Consider the following 15,356-nt stretch of genomic DNA (forward strand, 5'->3'; position numbering starts at 1 on the left):
ACTTGAAGGAAGTCAACAAATCCCTTCGGGTGGTCCGGTTCCGCATGGAAACGCTACGTTCGGTGATCGCAGCGGTACATCGAGGGGAGTTCCTGGCCTCCTTGGATCTGACGGAGGCCTACCCTCACATCCCCATTCGCCGGGAGCATCATCGTCTGCTACGGTTCAAGATTCTGGATCAGCATTTCCAGTTTGTAGCGCTTCCGTTCGGATTGGCAACGGCCCCGCGCACCTTCACCAAGATCATGGTAGTCGTGGCGGCTGCCCTTCGGAAGGAGGGGATTCTAGTCCATCCTTATTTGGACGATTGGCTCATCCGAGCGAAGTCTTTTCGGCATGGACAGGCGGCAGTGGCCAGGGTGATAGTTTCTGCAGTCCCTGGGATGGGTGGTGAACTTCTCCAAGAGCTCCCTCGTGCCCTCGCAGCGCTTGGATTTCTTGGGGGCGACCTTCGACACCCGTCTGGGCGCGGTTTTTCTACGGCAGGACAAGGCGCATGCCCTACGGGAACACATACAGCGATTCTCTGCATTACCAGCTCCCACCTCCTGGGACTATCTGCAGCTCCTGGGGGTGATGGGCTCCACCATCGACATGGTCCCTTGGGCATTTGCGCACCTGCGGCCTCTGCAAAGAGCACTTCTATCCCGTTGGAAGCCACTTTCGCAGGACTACCAGGTGATACTTCCGCTGCCCCAGTTTGCCAGGAACAGCTTGACCTGGTGGATGGTCCCGGAGAATCTGGCTCGCGGCGTGTCCCTCGATCTACCAAATTGGGTAGTAGTAACCACCGACGCCAGTCTCGTAGGCTGGGGGGCAGTCTGCGACCGAAGCGCCACGCAGGGGACGTGGTCCGCGGAGGAGTCGAAGTGGTCCATCAATCGTCTGGAGACCAGAGCGGTCAGGCTGGCGCTTCTCCACTTCCTGCCGCTCCTTCGGAATCGGGAAGTCAGAATCTTATCGGACAACGCGACTACGGTGGCCTACATCAACCGTCAGGGTGGCACTCGCAGCCCGCAGGTCGCGCTCGAGGCAGCGATGCTGATGCAGTGGGCGGAACGGCATCTGCGCCGCCTGGCGGCCTCGCACATCGCGGGCGTGGACAACGTCCAGGCGGACTTCCTCAGTCGCCAGCTTCTGGATCCCGGAGAGTGGTCCCTCTCCGACGAGGCCATGCAGCTGCTCGTCCGGCGGTGGGGCTCCCCCCACCTGGATCTCATGGCGTCCGCCTAGAACACCAAGGCTCCTCGCTTCTTCAGTCGCCGGAGAGAACAGGGGGCGGAGGGCGTCGATGCTCTCGCGCTCCCGTGGCCGGCCGATCTGCTCCTGTACGCGTTCCCACCATGGCCGCTGGTGGGAAGACTACTCCGACGGATAGAAGTTCATCAGGGGACTGTGATCTTCGTCGCGCCAGAGTGGCCACGACGACCTTGGTTTGCGGACCTCCTCCACCTGGTAATCGACGGACCCGTCCGGCTGGGACATCTTCCCCGCCTCCTTCACCAGGGACCGGTATTTTTCGACCAGGCAGAACTCTTCTGTCTTGTGGCCTGGCTTTTGAGAGGCGCCGTCTCCGACGACGGGGGTACCCGGAGGCGGTAGTGTCAACTCTGCTTCATTCTCGGAAGACTTCGACGTCGGTGGCCTATGTGCGAGTCTGGAAAGTGTTCGAGCTGTGGTGTACCGGCCTGAACACAAGACCCACGGAGGCGTCTGTCCCGCAGATCCTCCAGTTCCTACAGGCGGGAGTGGACAAGGGGCTCGCTTACAACTCACTTCGGGTTCAAGTGGCAGCTCTTGGCTCCCTCCTGCGGGGCGAAGGATCTCTGTTACAGCATTCGTACATCGTCCGGTTTCTCAAGGGGGTCAAGTACTTGCGGCCCCCATTGCGGGATCCTTGTCCCTCTTGGAGCCTCAATCTGGTACTACGTTCCATGTCGGGACCTCCGTTTGAACCACTGAGGAGTGCGACGATCAAGGACCTCACCCTCAAGGCGGTGTTCCTGGTGGCCATCTGCTCCGCTCGGCGTATTTCGGAGCTGCAGGCTCTGTCCTGTCGAGAGCCTTATCTCCGGTTCTCCGATTCGGGTGTGTCACTTCCTACTGTGCCCTCCTTCCTCCCGAAGGTGGTGTCCGCCTTCCATGTGAATCAGACGGTGGAATTGCCATCTTTTTCTTCGTCTGAGCCACGGTCTCTCCGTCTCCTGGACGTCAAGCGCGCTCTGCGGCTCTACCTGGAGGCTACGAATGATTTCCGGACTTCTGACCATCTCTTCGTTCTTTGGTCCGGTCCCCGGAAGGGATCACAGGCCTTGAAGACGACTATTGCCAGGTGGCTGAAGGCCGGCATTGCCGCTTCCTACATTGGGGCGGGGCGGACTCCCCCACCCGGTATTGTGGTGCATTCTACACGCTCTCAGGCGGCCTCGTGGGCGGAGAGTCGCTCGGTATCTTCGCAAGAAATCTGTAGAGCGGCCACCTGGAAATCGTTGCACACGTTCTCGAGACACTATAGACTACACCTCGCCTCGTCCGTACATGGACACTTTGGCGAACAGGTTCTACGAGCAGGCCTCGCAGGACCCCACCCGGGTTAGGGAAGCTTGGGTACATCCCACGGTCTGGACTGATCCTGGTACGTACAGGGAAAAGAAAATTATTACTTACCTGCTAATTTTCGTTCCTGTAGTACCATGGATCAGTCCAGACGCCCACCGCATTTGGGTTCTACTCCTGCTCAGCTGTATTGGGGGGCTGACTCTGCTCAGCTGTTCCGTCTGTTACAGTAGTGGCTTTACTGCTGTTGTTTTTCACGTGTTTCCAGTTTTCATTGTCTGTCGCCATTCTCTTGGTGGTTGACACGCTATGTTCGTGGCCTCCCACCCGTTGGTGGGACGGTTCCAGTTCTCTATTTCGATCCAGCGGCTTATTGTTGCCGTTTTGTTTAAACTTGATCCAATCAAGGGGTTTCTGTTTACTCGGGCTTTGATATACTCGATACTGAACTCCTGCAGAGGGGGTAGTAGTACTTATGGTGACGCCCCCTCAGAGTTTTGGGCTGACTCCATCTGCTGGATTGGGGACATAACCCACGGTCTGGACTGATCCATGGTACTACAGGAACGAAAATTAGCAGGTAAGTAATAATTTTCTTATCTGTGTCATTTTCATGTCACCCTGCTACTGGCACTGGCTCCAGATGACATCCTGCTGTTTTCAAACTACTTGGCCTTACCTACCTGACTTGCTTATTTCTGCCACGTTTGTCCTCCCTGGTCACTCATTGCCTCTGCTGGTCTCCTATTCTCTTTTGTACCCACACACGAAACAGGATTCATCTTTTAAATGCTTGCTCGCTTTAGCTTACCTCCTACCCCCCAAAGTGTGGAATAACTTCCCCCCTTGATATTGAGATCCCCTTCTCCCTGCATATTTTCAGAATTGAAAACACCTTTATTCCCACTGGCTTATCTCTGAACCTAATTCCTCTTTACTTGTTGTACCTAAATTTTTTTCCTTAAATATTTAATATGCTGTCATTTCATTATGGGGTGTCATGAAAACAAATCCTACAATAGCAACATGTGCTGTGACTCATAGTATTTCCTGGGTGCAGATAAAGGGACACGCGATCTTCAGACTACAGTAGTGGTGGGGGGAGCTGGCATGTTGCAGGTTTGCTTGACTATGATCACTGGCGCCACCGCGTAGTAGGTGCACATGGAGTAGACCAGTAGTATGGGTGGCACCATCCCATTGCCTGCTTTGTGATAGTTTATAGTTTCCATGGAAACAGGATATTGCTTTCCAAGGCGTTTACATATGTATACAAATAAAGTGACTTGTGCCCACGGTTAAAGGGTCAGTAGCAGAGAGGAGTCAAGTATTGAACTCCTATTGCAGGCTTTTTCTTGATTCACAACCCAGTGCCTTCTCCTCACTACTCTGTGGGATCGTGAATCAGGAAAAATTCTGGAATATGAGTTCAGGACTCCCATCTCTCTGCCACTGATTCTGGGATCTTCGGAGTCACTTGATGTCCCTGTGCCCCTAGGACCAAATCCAGATTAAGTGGGTAATGTCTTCCTGCCAGCAGATGGAGACAGAGGGAAAAAGCTCAAAGCTGACTTCACTCCCCTTATTAAGGTCTGCTGCCTTTAGTTCTTCAGTTTATGAAGGAGACAATATTTCCCTTTGATACCCCATCTCTTCAGTCTTGTCCTTCCTCCAACGGAGATAGGGATGAAGGCATAACTCATAAATATCACAGAGGGGAGAGACTGGCTCTGGCACAGTCATGGAAGCTCTCTTACTACTCTCTGATTAGATACTTTCTTCCAAGGATTCAAGAACCCAAGTCCTCTGCTGTAGGAGATTTCCTTGACTTGGGAGTGAGCTTAATTTTGAAAGGATCCAGCATCCCTTACTCTCGAATTTCATATGGTAGCATCTCTGAGTTTTGTTGAAGTCCATCTCCATGGTTGCCTTTGGTAATTTTAAAGGAAAGAGCTTCTCTGCACCCAAAATGCTTATTTTTTTTTGTCAGTGATTTTTTTTTTAACTTCTGTTGGAATTGGGCTTTTCTCAGTTATGAAGATGAAAAGGTCATGCGAAGTAGGCCAGGACAAGGCCAGCTACTTCAAGTCCTTTGTAGATCACCTTTGTGATGTTTTTCTCAGATTTTTGGTCTATTAATGTGCACTGGTAAAGCACAGTGGTTTCTAAGGCATCGATTTTAGGAATAATCGAAGAGAGGAGCACATTGGCCCTCTCTAGCAGGAGTTTGTAGGTCTCTGTGACCCCTCTCAACAAGGGTGCAGGAGTTCTCATAGGAAGAGTCAGAATCTGGTAAGTTTTTAAAATGTCACCTTTCTTATTGTCCATGCCAGACCAATCCAGACAATTGAGAATGTACCAAAGCTCCACCCAGTCTGGATGGATGGAAGCCAGGATAGTTCTCAGAACACCTGCATCCAAAACAGCCTCACCTTACCTGCACATTCACACTGATGTGCTTAGAAAAAGGGATGCAGTGGAGACAAGGGTGCTGCTCTGCCATTTTCTTCTGGAAAGACAGTTACTTTCCTTTCCTTTGGTCCTGCTAGACCTGTCCAGAACCCACCCAAGGAGGCTATGGCATCCGGTCTCTTAGTATGAGAAGGTCAGAAATCTAATGACATTGCCTACTGTGAAAGCAGCTGGACTAATTGTGAGCTTGGTGTAGGGATTCTTAGTCCTGAGTTAATAACCATGGCATGAAGTTTTAGGCTGTATCAGGTTTTAGTTGTGATGGTGATTTGGAACCAAAATAAACAATTGCCTTCAATTGGATTACTTTGACATAGAATACTAAAATGTTGAAGGAAGCACCAGACTTTTATAGGGGAGATTAAAGTCTGCTTTGAGTTTCTTTTTCTCTTGTCTCCATCTGCTAGCAGGAGGATATAACCCATTTCTTTAGACTGGCCTGGCAGGACTAAAGGAAAGGAAATTAACAGGTAAGTTTAAATTTCACTTTTCTGGCTAATAAGTTACATTTTGTTAAAGATGCTTCAAAGTGTGAATTTTCATGTGCCTGAAATATACAGAAAACTGCCATTGTCAAGTTACCAGCTTGACATAGCTTACCCTAGTCACACCACTCATCTTTTGGACTCTATGGACATGTGTTTTCATCAACTGTGGTCTGTGCTAAGATTTAGACATGTTTCTATTATCCAGCATGTCAGTAACGCAAGCCATGGAGTGGCTGATAGAGCACGCGGATGATCCCACAGCTGATGTCCCACTTCCGGGCCAAGCAACAGCAGCAGCAGTAGCATCCACTTCGACAGAAGCAGCTGGTGGGTCAACTTTAGAAGCCAGCGGAAAAGATGCCAAGGATGAACTCACAGAAATCTTCAAAAAGATCCGCAGGAAAAGAGAATTCCGTCCTGATCCGCGGGTAAGTCTCCTCTCTCTCAGCATGTATTGTTCTGTGTAGATTGGACACAAGCTAGATAATCTTTATTGTAACAGTTAATTCTGTAGTGTAAAGGCATGTAAACTGTATAATAAAATAAGATGAGGCTGAGATTGGTATGAAAAAGTACTTTTATTAACCGAAATATTGATCATTTTGTTTGAAAATGTTATTTTATATCAGGGGACTTGAACATTTCCAGAGTGACTCAATACATCCAAATTATTTCATTTCTTCTTTTATGCTTAGTCAGATTGCAAGAAGGGAATTGCAAGAAGGGAAGAATAAGTTTGTTTTCCATAAACTCACTGATTCACAATAGCAACCATTACTATACATTCAACACAATGTAAATAATTACTCTTCTTACCGTTGAGTTACTTATGCTTTGTCTTTCCTTCCCCAGTTCCAGCACCCCTGTTTTATTGTAACTTCTGCTTCTCTTCGCTATGTTAATATTTAAGGTTCCTTGTACCCCTGTTCCATGTAAACCGGCATGCTATGATTGTATCATGAATGCCGGTATAGAAAAGCACCAAATAAATAAATAAATAAATGGTGTTTTCTGTTCATACCTCAGATCAGTCCAAGACTCCTGGGTTTGCTTCTCTGCCAGCAGATGGAGACGGAGAAGAAAAGCTTTATTGACACTGCTACTAGTGTGCCACCTGTAGTCCCTCAGTATTTCTCTGACTCCAGCAGATGGTAGAAATGTAAAACATGCAGTCTGGAGTAAAAAAAAACCCAAAAAAACAATTTTGTTATGGACTGATCTGTGATATTCCAAGAATTAGCAGGTAAGAACCATTTCCTGTGTGTACCTGGATCAGTCCAGACTCCTGGGTTTTGCCTCCCCACCAGCAGATGGAGACAGAGAAGTTTTGACTGACTCTGCCCTATATCCTGAGGTGCCACCCACAGTCTGTCAGTATTTCTCTGTCTCCAGCAGATGGTGGAGGTGCAAATTCCTGCAGTCTGTAGTTAGTTGTAAAAAAAAAAAAAAGTTAAATAATATAGAGGCTAGATTTATTTATTTATTATTTTTGTTATTTTTTTGTATACCGACATTCGATCTGAGATTTTACATTCAGGTACTGTAGGTGTTTTCTATCCCCAGAGGGTTTACAATCTAAGTTTTGTACCTGAGGCAACGGAGGGTAAAGTGACTTGCCCAAGGTCACAAGGAGTGACAGCGGAACTCGAACTCTGGTCTTCTGGTTCATAGCCCACTGCTCTAACCACTAGGCTGTTCCTCCTATTTTAACTAATATTTAAAATAAAAGTTAGTTTTTAGTGTGAAGCCTCACAGGGGGTTTGCAGGTCCTGAGGGGACCATCCCCCCTGGTATTGAGGCTAGTGGAGCCGGGGGTCGAGGATCCTGCTGCAGCTCCTCTAAGCCACTGAGGTGATACCAGGGAGCTGGCTCACTCTCCTCATTCGGTTCAGGACCCGCGCCTTTCATTTTGCTCCACTGCTGCGTGGTAAGGCCAGCCTGCCTTTCTTCTGGTCACGATGCCGCGTGGTACGGCCTGTGGGGATGCACGCGCCCGCGTTTCGCGCGATGGGGTCTGTTCCAATTCCCTCTCTGGGGGGGGGGGGGGGGGAGGCACGTCTTTGGTTCAGAGCGGCGTTTCAGGGCTGCGCCGAGTGCCTGCAAGATCCGAGCGGTCCCGGCCATTTTGTCCACCTTTCCCCGAAGTCCCCTGCCCCCGAGGGGGGTGGCGCTGGGGCTGGAAATGTTGGGGCAGCGGAGGAGAGCTCCAAGGGGGCCTCAGACTCCTCATCTTTTTCTTCGGATTTCATCCTCCTGCTGCATAGGATTTTCAAGGCCCGGAGGTCCGCGAGGAAGCACGCAGGGGGCAGCGGTCGTTCCCGCGCAGTATAATCTTTGGAGAAAACTGCAGCGCTACCTCTTAAGAGAGCTAGGTCAGCAGAGGCTGTGGGAGCTCCTAAACCTAAGCGCGCCCTCCGGACCAGCTCCTCCATCCACGACTAGATTCTTCCTCCGAGTCCTTGGAGCTGGAGGATCCAGAGGCAGGGGCCCTACCTCAGGATGCAGTAGAGGAGGTCCAGAGTCTTTCATCTAATACCTGATCCTAAGGTGGTCTGTCTCTTTAGGAGAGACGAGCTTGGCCCTCTTATTCCCGCAATTTTGGAGGAGTTGGGTATTGAGGCCCCTCTGGAGCACTCCCGCATGGGCTTGATCGATCCAATCATGGTCGGTGTCCGTGGTCTGACCAAGTCTTTTCCATGTCACCTCTGTTACGGATTTGTTATTCAGAGAGTGGGATACCCCAGATTTGGACCTCAAGGTCAGTAAAGCGATGGACAAACTGTACCACTTACCAGAAGAGGCTCTGGATCTCCTGTGGGTTTCCAAGGTGGATGCGGCGGTGTCGGCCGTCGCCAAAAAGACCACAATTCCGGTTATGGGGGCGACAGCCCTCAAGGACCTTCAGGATCGTAAGCTGGAAGTTCAGCTTAAGAAGATATTCAAAGTCTCGGCATTGGGGCTCCGGACTGCCATGTGCAGTAGTTTTTCCTTGGGGGCAGGACTCCGCTGGGTCCAGTAGTTGCAGAGTTGCCCCCCTGTTGGTGGCAGCGGTGACTTACAGTGCGGATGCGCTTTATGATCTTTTACGAACCTCGGCCAGGTCTATGGTATTCGCGGTCTCGGCTTGCCGATTGCTGTGGCTTCGGAACTGGCAGCGGATGTTTTGTCGAAGGCTCCGCTGGGTTCTCTGCCTTTTAAAGGCAAACTCCTCCTCGGAAAGGACCTAGAGCAGGGGTCAGGAACCTTTTTGGCTGAGAGAGCCATAAACGCCACATATTTTAAAATGTAATTCCATGAGAACCATACAATATGTTTAAAACTAAATACAAGTAAATGTGTGCATTTTATGTAAGATCACACTTTTAAAGTACAATAAGTCTCTGAAAATATTACACCAGGCCTTAAGACACCAATACATCTCCTATTAGGAAAACGGACCATGTCAGGCTGCTATAGAGTCCTACACAGAAACTACACGCCAGCAGAAAACCTCACGTGAATCATGTGCTGTCCCTCACCTAACATAGAATAAAGAGACCAAAACGCATAACAAGAAGCATGCAGAAAAAACTGAATTGGAAACTGCAACAAGCCAGAGTCTCTGTATGCAGTGTAACAAAGGAAAAAAGAAACATCACCCATCCTTATAAAACAAATCAAGAAATATAAAATCATCAGCAGTAAAACTGTACTAACAAAAAGAACATATTTCGAAATAGCTGATGAGTGGAATATCCAATAATTAAAAACTCATATAAAACATTTCCAGATACCAACAAAATATTTCAAAATAGCAGACACAAAGACCCAGTAATGAAAAATAATAAGGATACAAAAATGTTTTTGCTCTGCATACCTGGGAATGTTTGATATCATAGAAACATAGAAACATAGAAATGACGGCAGAAGAAGACCAAACGGCCCATCCAGTCTGCCCAGCAAGCTTCACACATTTTTTCTCTCATACTTATCTGTTTCTTTTAGCTCTTGGTTCTATTTCCCTTCCTCCCCCACCATTAATGTAGAGAGCAGTGATGGAGCTGCATCCAAGTGAAATATCTAGCTTGATTAGTTAGGGGGTAGTAGGGGTAGTAACCGCCGCAATAAGCAAGCTACACCCATGCTTATTTGTTTTAACCCAGACTATGTTATACAGCCCTTATTGGTTGTTTTTCTTCTCCCCTGCCGTTGAAGCAGAGAGCTATGCTGGATATGCGTGAAGTATCAGTTTTTTCTTCTCCCCTGCCGTTGAAGCAGAGAGCTATGCTGGATATGCGTGAAGTATCAGTTTTTTCTTCTCCCCTGCCGTTGAAGCAGAGAGCTATGCTGGATATGCATCGAAAGTGAAGTATCAGGCACATTTGGTTTGGGGTAGTAACCGCCGTAACAAGCCAGCTACTCCCCGCTTTGTGAGTGTGAATCCTTTTTTCTTCTCCCCTGCCGTTGAAGCTATGCTGGGTATGCGTGAAGTATCAGTTTTTCTTTTCCCCTGCCGTTGAAGCAGAGAGCTATGCTGGATATGCGTGAAGTATCAGTTTTTCTTCTCCCCTGCCGTTGGAGCAGAGAGCTATGCTGGATGTGCATCGAAAGTGAAGTATCAGGCACATTTGGTTTGGGGTAGTAACCGCCGTAACAAGCCAGCTACTCCCGGCTTTGTGAGTGCAAATCCTTTTTTCCACATTTCCTCTTGCTGTTGAAGCTTAGAGTGATGTTGGAGTCACAGTAACCATGTGTGTTTATTGAATAAGGGTATTGTGTCCAGGCAGTAGCCATCATTCTGGCGAGTCACCCACTCTTCATTGGCGGCCTCTTGACTTTATGGATCCACAGTGTTTATCCCACGCCCCTTTGAAGTCCTTCACAGTTCTGGTCTTCACCACTTCCTCCGGAAGGGCATTCCAGGCATCCACCACCCTCTCCGTGAAGAAATACTTCCTGACATTGGTTCTGAATCTTCCTCCCTGGAGCTTCAAATCGTGACCCCTGGTTCTGCTGATTTTTTTCTTATGGTAAAGGTTTGTCGTTGCCTTTGGATCATTAAAACCTTTCAAGTATCTGAAAGTCTGTATCATATCTCCTCTGCTCCTCCTTTCCTCCAGGGTGTACATATTTAGATTCTTCAATCTCTCCTCATACGTCATCCGATGAAGATCCTCCACCTTCCTGGTCGCCCTTCTCTGTACCGCTTCCATCTTGTCTTTGTCCAGACAAGATGGAAGCGGTGTCCTGAGATTGTTCTGAATTAGCAGGAGGTGGGGTGGTTTGCTTGGAACTTTCTCCTCTCTGTCACATACCAGCGCTCTCTCTCATACTGGCTCTCAATGACACACCTATACACACATGCTCTCAGTACTCACATATTCACATGTTTTTTCTCTCTCACTTATATAGGCTCTTAATTACACATTTACACACATGCTGTCTATCTTTTCACGCTTACACACACACACAGGCTTTCAATCACATAAATACATGCTGTCTTTTTCTCTCTCACACAGACTCTCATTCACATGCGTACAAACATGTCCTCTCTTTCTCTCATTTACACACAGGCTCTCAATCACATACTCACATGCTCCCTCACCTAAATCAGCTCTCAATCACACACAGACACACATGGTCTCTCTCTCTCATTTAAACACAGGCTCTCAATCACATACTCACATGCTCCATCACCTAAACCAGCTCTCAATCACACACAGACACACATGATCTCTCTCTTACTTATACACACAGGCTCTTAATCATACATACACATGATTTCTCTCACACACAAAGGATCTCAATCATACACACATACTCTTTCACACAAACAGGTTTTCAATCACAAACTTACACATACAGGTTCCCAATGGTAAACTTACATTCATGCTCTCTCTCTCTCACAGGCAGCCTCTCAATCACAGACACTCTCTTTCACATGTACAGGCTCTCAATCATTCACATACATGCGATCTCACACACACACACACACACCCGCGGCGCGGCAAGAAGAGGCCACGCTAGTGCGCTCGGCATTGGCCCGAAGAAAAGAAGACTGCAGCGCGGCTCGGAGGAAAATGAAGAGGTTCAACCGCGGCCGATGGGACTCCGCCTCCGCGAGGGCTGAAAATGAAGAGGTTAGCGTTGGGAGGAGGCTGCTGCTGCCGCGAGTTCCCGGGGTGGGGGAGAGAGAGAGAGAGTGCTCGCTCATTCACTCTCTCTCTCCCCCACCCCCACCCCTTTCATGTTAATCAGACTATCGAGCTCCCAGCGTTTGCAGACCTGGATGCTTCTATGCAGCATGCTTGGGAGCTTAAGCTGTTGGATGTCCGCAGAACCTTGCTTCGCTATCTCAAGGTTACTAATGATTTCAGAAGGTCTGATCATCTTTTTGTTTTATGGAGCGGTGCAAAGTAGGGTACCTATGCCTCCAAAGCAACTATCGCCAGATGGCTTAAGGAGGCTATTGGGTCAGCATACATTCTGAAGGGCTGTCGAGTCCCTGAGGGTTTGCAAGCACCCTCAACGCGGGCTCAGGCTGCTTCATGGGCGGAGGCTTAGTTGGAATCTCCGCAAGAGATTTGCAGAGCAGCGCCTTGGAAGTCGCTGCATACCTTTGCAAGGCATTACCGAATGGATATGGGATCTTCTGATTCCCGGTCCTTTAGGGAAAGTGTCTTGCGAGCAGGACTCTCCAGGTCCCACCCTCTCTAGGAAGTTTTGGTACATCCCAGGAGTCTGGACTGATCTGGGTACGTACAGAGAAAAGAAAATTGGTTCTTGCCTGCTAATTTTCGTTCCTGTAGTACCAACGGATCAGACCAGAGCCCACCCGGGTTGGAGGGGAGAGTCTTCCGCTCAGCTATCACCTTTTCAGCAAACTTCTGTTCTTTGTTGATAACTTACAAGTTTTTTCAAATGTTTTATCAAGATTTTTTAGTCTGTTTATTGCACATAGTGTTTTCAGCTTGGGTACAGATCAATACTGAGCTACTGCAGATGGCACCAGGGCTTTTAAGCAGTGTCAGTGAGGCTTTTCTCTGTCTCCATCTGCTGGCAGGGTTGAATTAAACCCAGGAGTCTGGACTGATCCGTTGGTACTACAGGAACGAAAATTAGCAGGTAAGAACCAATTTTCTTTTAGATTTGTTTTCTGCTGTGATGTGAAGAGTTCCATTGCCGGTAGACCCCATAACCTGAAGAGTGTTGGCCACTGATTGCTATAGTGACCACTCCTGTGGCTGAAATGCTCTGCAGAGGTGATCTGCCAGCGTGTTAGAGATGCCCGGCAGACAGGTGGCCTGTGGAAGAGTTGATTTCTTTCCGCCCAATTTCAGGTTTTTAGGACTTCTGGCAGAGAGGCCACGATCCTGTTCCTCCTTGCTTGTTGATGTAAAACATTACAACCTAGTTGTCTGAATCAGAATGCTCTTTCCTTGAAGAAGACTCTAGAAGATTGATTTGATAGGTGCTGTCTTGAAGAATCCAGGTGCCTTGTGTTCAAAGTGTTCCAGTGGGTGCTTCTCACCCTTTGATGGAGGCATCTGTCACTAGAACCATTTGATAAGGGAGTGAGTGAAGAGGGCTCCCTCCTTGAGAACTCACAGGTATAGCAACCAGCATAACTTCCCTTTATGGAGATGATAGAAGTTGAATTAGTTGATCCCATGGGGTACATATGCCCCATTGGAGGTAGTGGATGCGAAGACTGGTCAAAGGACCATATAGAAGGCTGCTGCCATGTAACAGAGGACTACCAGGAGCCGTCTGGCAGATGAGCGTAGAGAAGAAAAGGCGGTTACAGATGACCGATGTCATTGTGTTGGCTCAGTCGAGAGGCAGGATGGCTCACTCTTGTATAGAATCTGTCCGAGCCCTGATGAATTATTCTCTCTGAGTGGGCTCCATGCTCGATTTCTACCGCTTGATCAGGAAACCTAAACAGTGGAGAAGAGCTATGGTCGAGTTCAGCAAGCAGAACACTTTGTTCTTTGAGTTCACTATGATAAGCCAGCCATCTAGGTATGGGAAGACTTGTACTCCCTGGTGACGGAGATAAGCTGCCACTACTGCGAGGCATTTTGCAAAGGTCTTTGGGACTGATGAGATGCAAAATGGGAGTACTCTGTACTGTTAGTGGGAAGTATCCACCTGGAATCAGAAGTAGTGCCAGTGTGAAGGGTAGGTGGGTATATGAGTGTATGCACATATCCATTTGTTCTGTATATAAGGCAGAATTGTGCTGAGGGAGTTTGTTTGAATTTCTTTCAGAGTATGTTTGTTCAGGCATCTCAAATCGAGAATGGGCTGCAGTCCCCACATTTTTCTTCGGGATAAGGAAGTATTGGGATTAGAAACCTAGAACATATTGGGATTCTAGGATTGACTCTGTCACTCGTTGCTGGAGAAGCGATTGGACTTCCAGTCGAAGCCATGGTAAATGATAGATCCTGATACAATGTTGGAGAGATGGAGGCTGGGAGAAACGCAACCAGCACCCAGATTACACAATTTGGAAGACCCAAGGGTCCTTGGTGATCTGATACCACAAATCTACAAAATGCTGGATTCTTCCCCCTACTGGGAGAGTTAGAAACGGATTATTCGGAGGGGTAAAAACTAGGCCCCTGTTTGTATTAGGCCTGCTGTGGAAGTTTCTCTTGACATTGGGCCAGACAGGCTGGTAAACAGTATTGTTGAAAAGACCGGTAAGGCCTCCTGTGGAAATTGTATGAACAGAAGTGATGTCGCGTTGTAATGGGCTGTTCAGGAGCTGATACAAGCAACTGCATCACCACATTCTGGTCCTTATTCTAAGTGACCATCTTAACAGTGGGGGTGGAGGAATGCCCAAGTAAACTCTTCCCCTGGTGGCTGAGACCCCCCCCCCCCCCCCACGGGTTGATAGCACTGCTCCCCCCTCCCCCCTGCAGCAGTTGCTGAATGTTTACTTGGCTTCTCCTTATCGGCGGGACTCAGGGGGCGGGCTGACTCAGATCTTCTCCGTTCCATTGTCTTCGCTGTGCTGCATTTGCTGGCGACTCTTCTTTCCTCCTTCTGTCCCTGTTCGTGACGGTCCGGCCATCCCTCCCTACTCTCTCCGCCCCCCCCCCCCCCCTCGGCGGTGGAGGAGGAGGGACGGGCTCAGGCTGTTAACATATCGGAGCGGCAGCTCCCTGCCGTTTCCTCCTCCCCTCTGTCGCTCAGAGTTCTCTGTGCCGCACATGCGCAGTAGAGCTGTGCTCTACTGCGCATTTGCGGCACGTCGGTCAAGCTTCATTTATCTAGTTAGATTTTCTGTGGAAACTTATATATTGCATGCCATAAACCTCTTTTTGTATGTGAAGGCTTCAGCCTCTACAAAGAGTAATCACTTTTTAACAATTCTAAGATTGGGTTTGGTGATGTAAAAAATGTAAATTTGTACATACATTGATTAGCTCTGGTGCATAGCTCTAGTGAGTATTGCCTCGTAAATGAAATGGATTAGCTGCACACTCCAGGTTTAACTGTAGTTTTGGAGATGACTTCTATAGCTGGGTGGTGGGGTTGATTCTTGAACCAAAAGTGTAGCTGATTTTAGTAAAAATGTAAAGAAGGAACCGAACAGAGGGCAGGAGTCCTTGTTTGGCTTACTTTTCCCTTTAATAGATATTTATACCACTGCTGCTTTGTTAAGGTAACTGCTAAGGTCCAGTTTAGACCTCTTCTGTCTATTCATATCCCTCAACTTATCTGCCAGAATTGACTGTTCTGCATGGAGGAGGGGGGATAGTGGTGGTGGGGCAGGGATTTATTTATTTAAAAAAATTTTTATATGCCGACGTTCAGTTGAATACCATCACAACGGTTTACAGT

General features: G+C 48.3%; 1 protein-coding gene across 3 annotated transcripts in view; it reads left to right on the forward strand.

Moving 5' to 3' along the window:
• Positions 1-15,356, forward strand: part of UBAC1 (UBA domain containing 1) — a 45,606-nt gene that overhangs the window by 22,892 nt on the left and 7,358 nt on the right. For all 3 annotated transcript variants that reach the window (XM_029612282.1, XM_029612280.1, XM_029612281.1), the window contains exon 7: positions 5,722-5,944. In XM_029612282.1, the coding sequence (XP_029468142.1) occupies positions 5,722-5,944 (223 nt within the window). The remainder of the gene's footprint in view (positions 1-5,721; positions 5,945-15,356) is intronic.

This window comes from Rhinatrema bivittatum, chromosome 8 (genome assembly GCF_901001135.1).
Source record: "Rhinatrema bivittatum chromosome 8, aRhiBiv1.1, whole genome shotgun sequence".
Lineage (NCBI taxonomy): Eukaryota > Metazoa > Chordata > Amphibia > Gymnophiona > Rhinatrematidae > Rhinatrema > Rhinatrema bivittatum.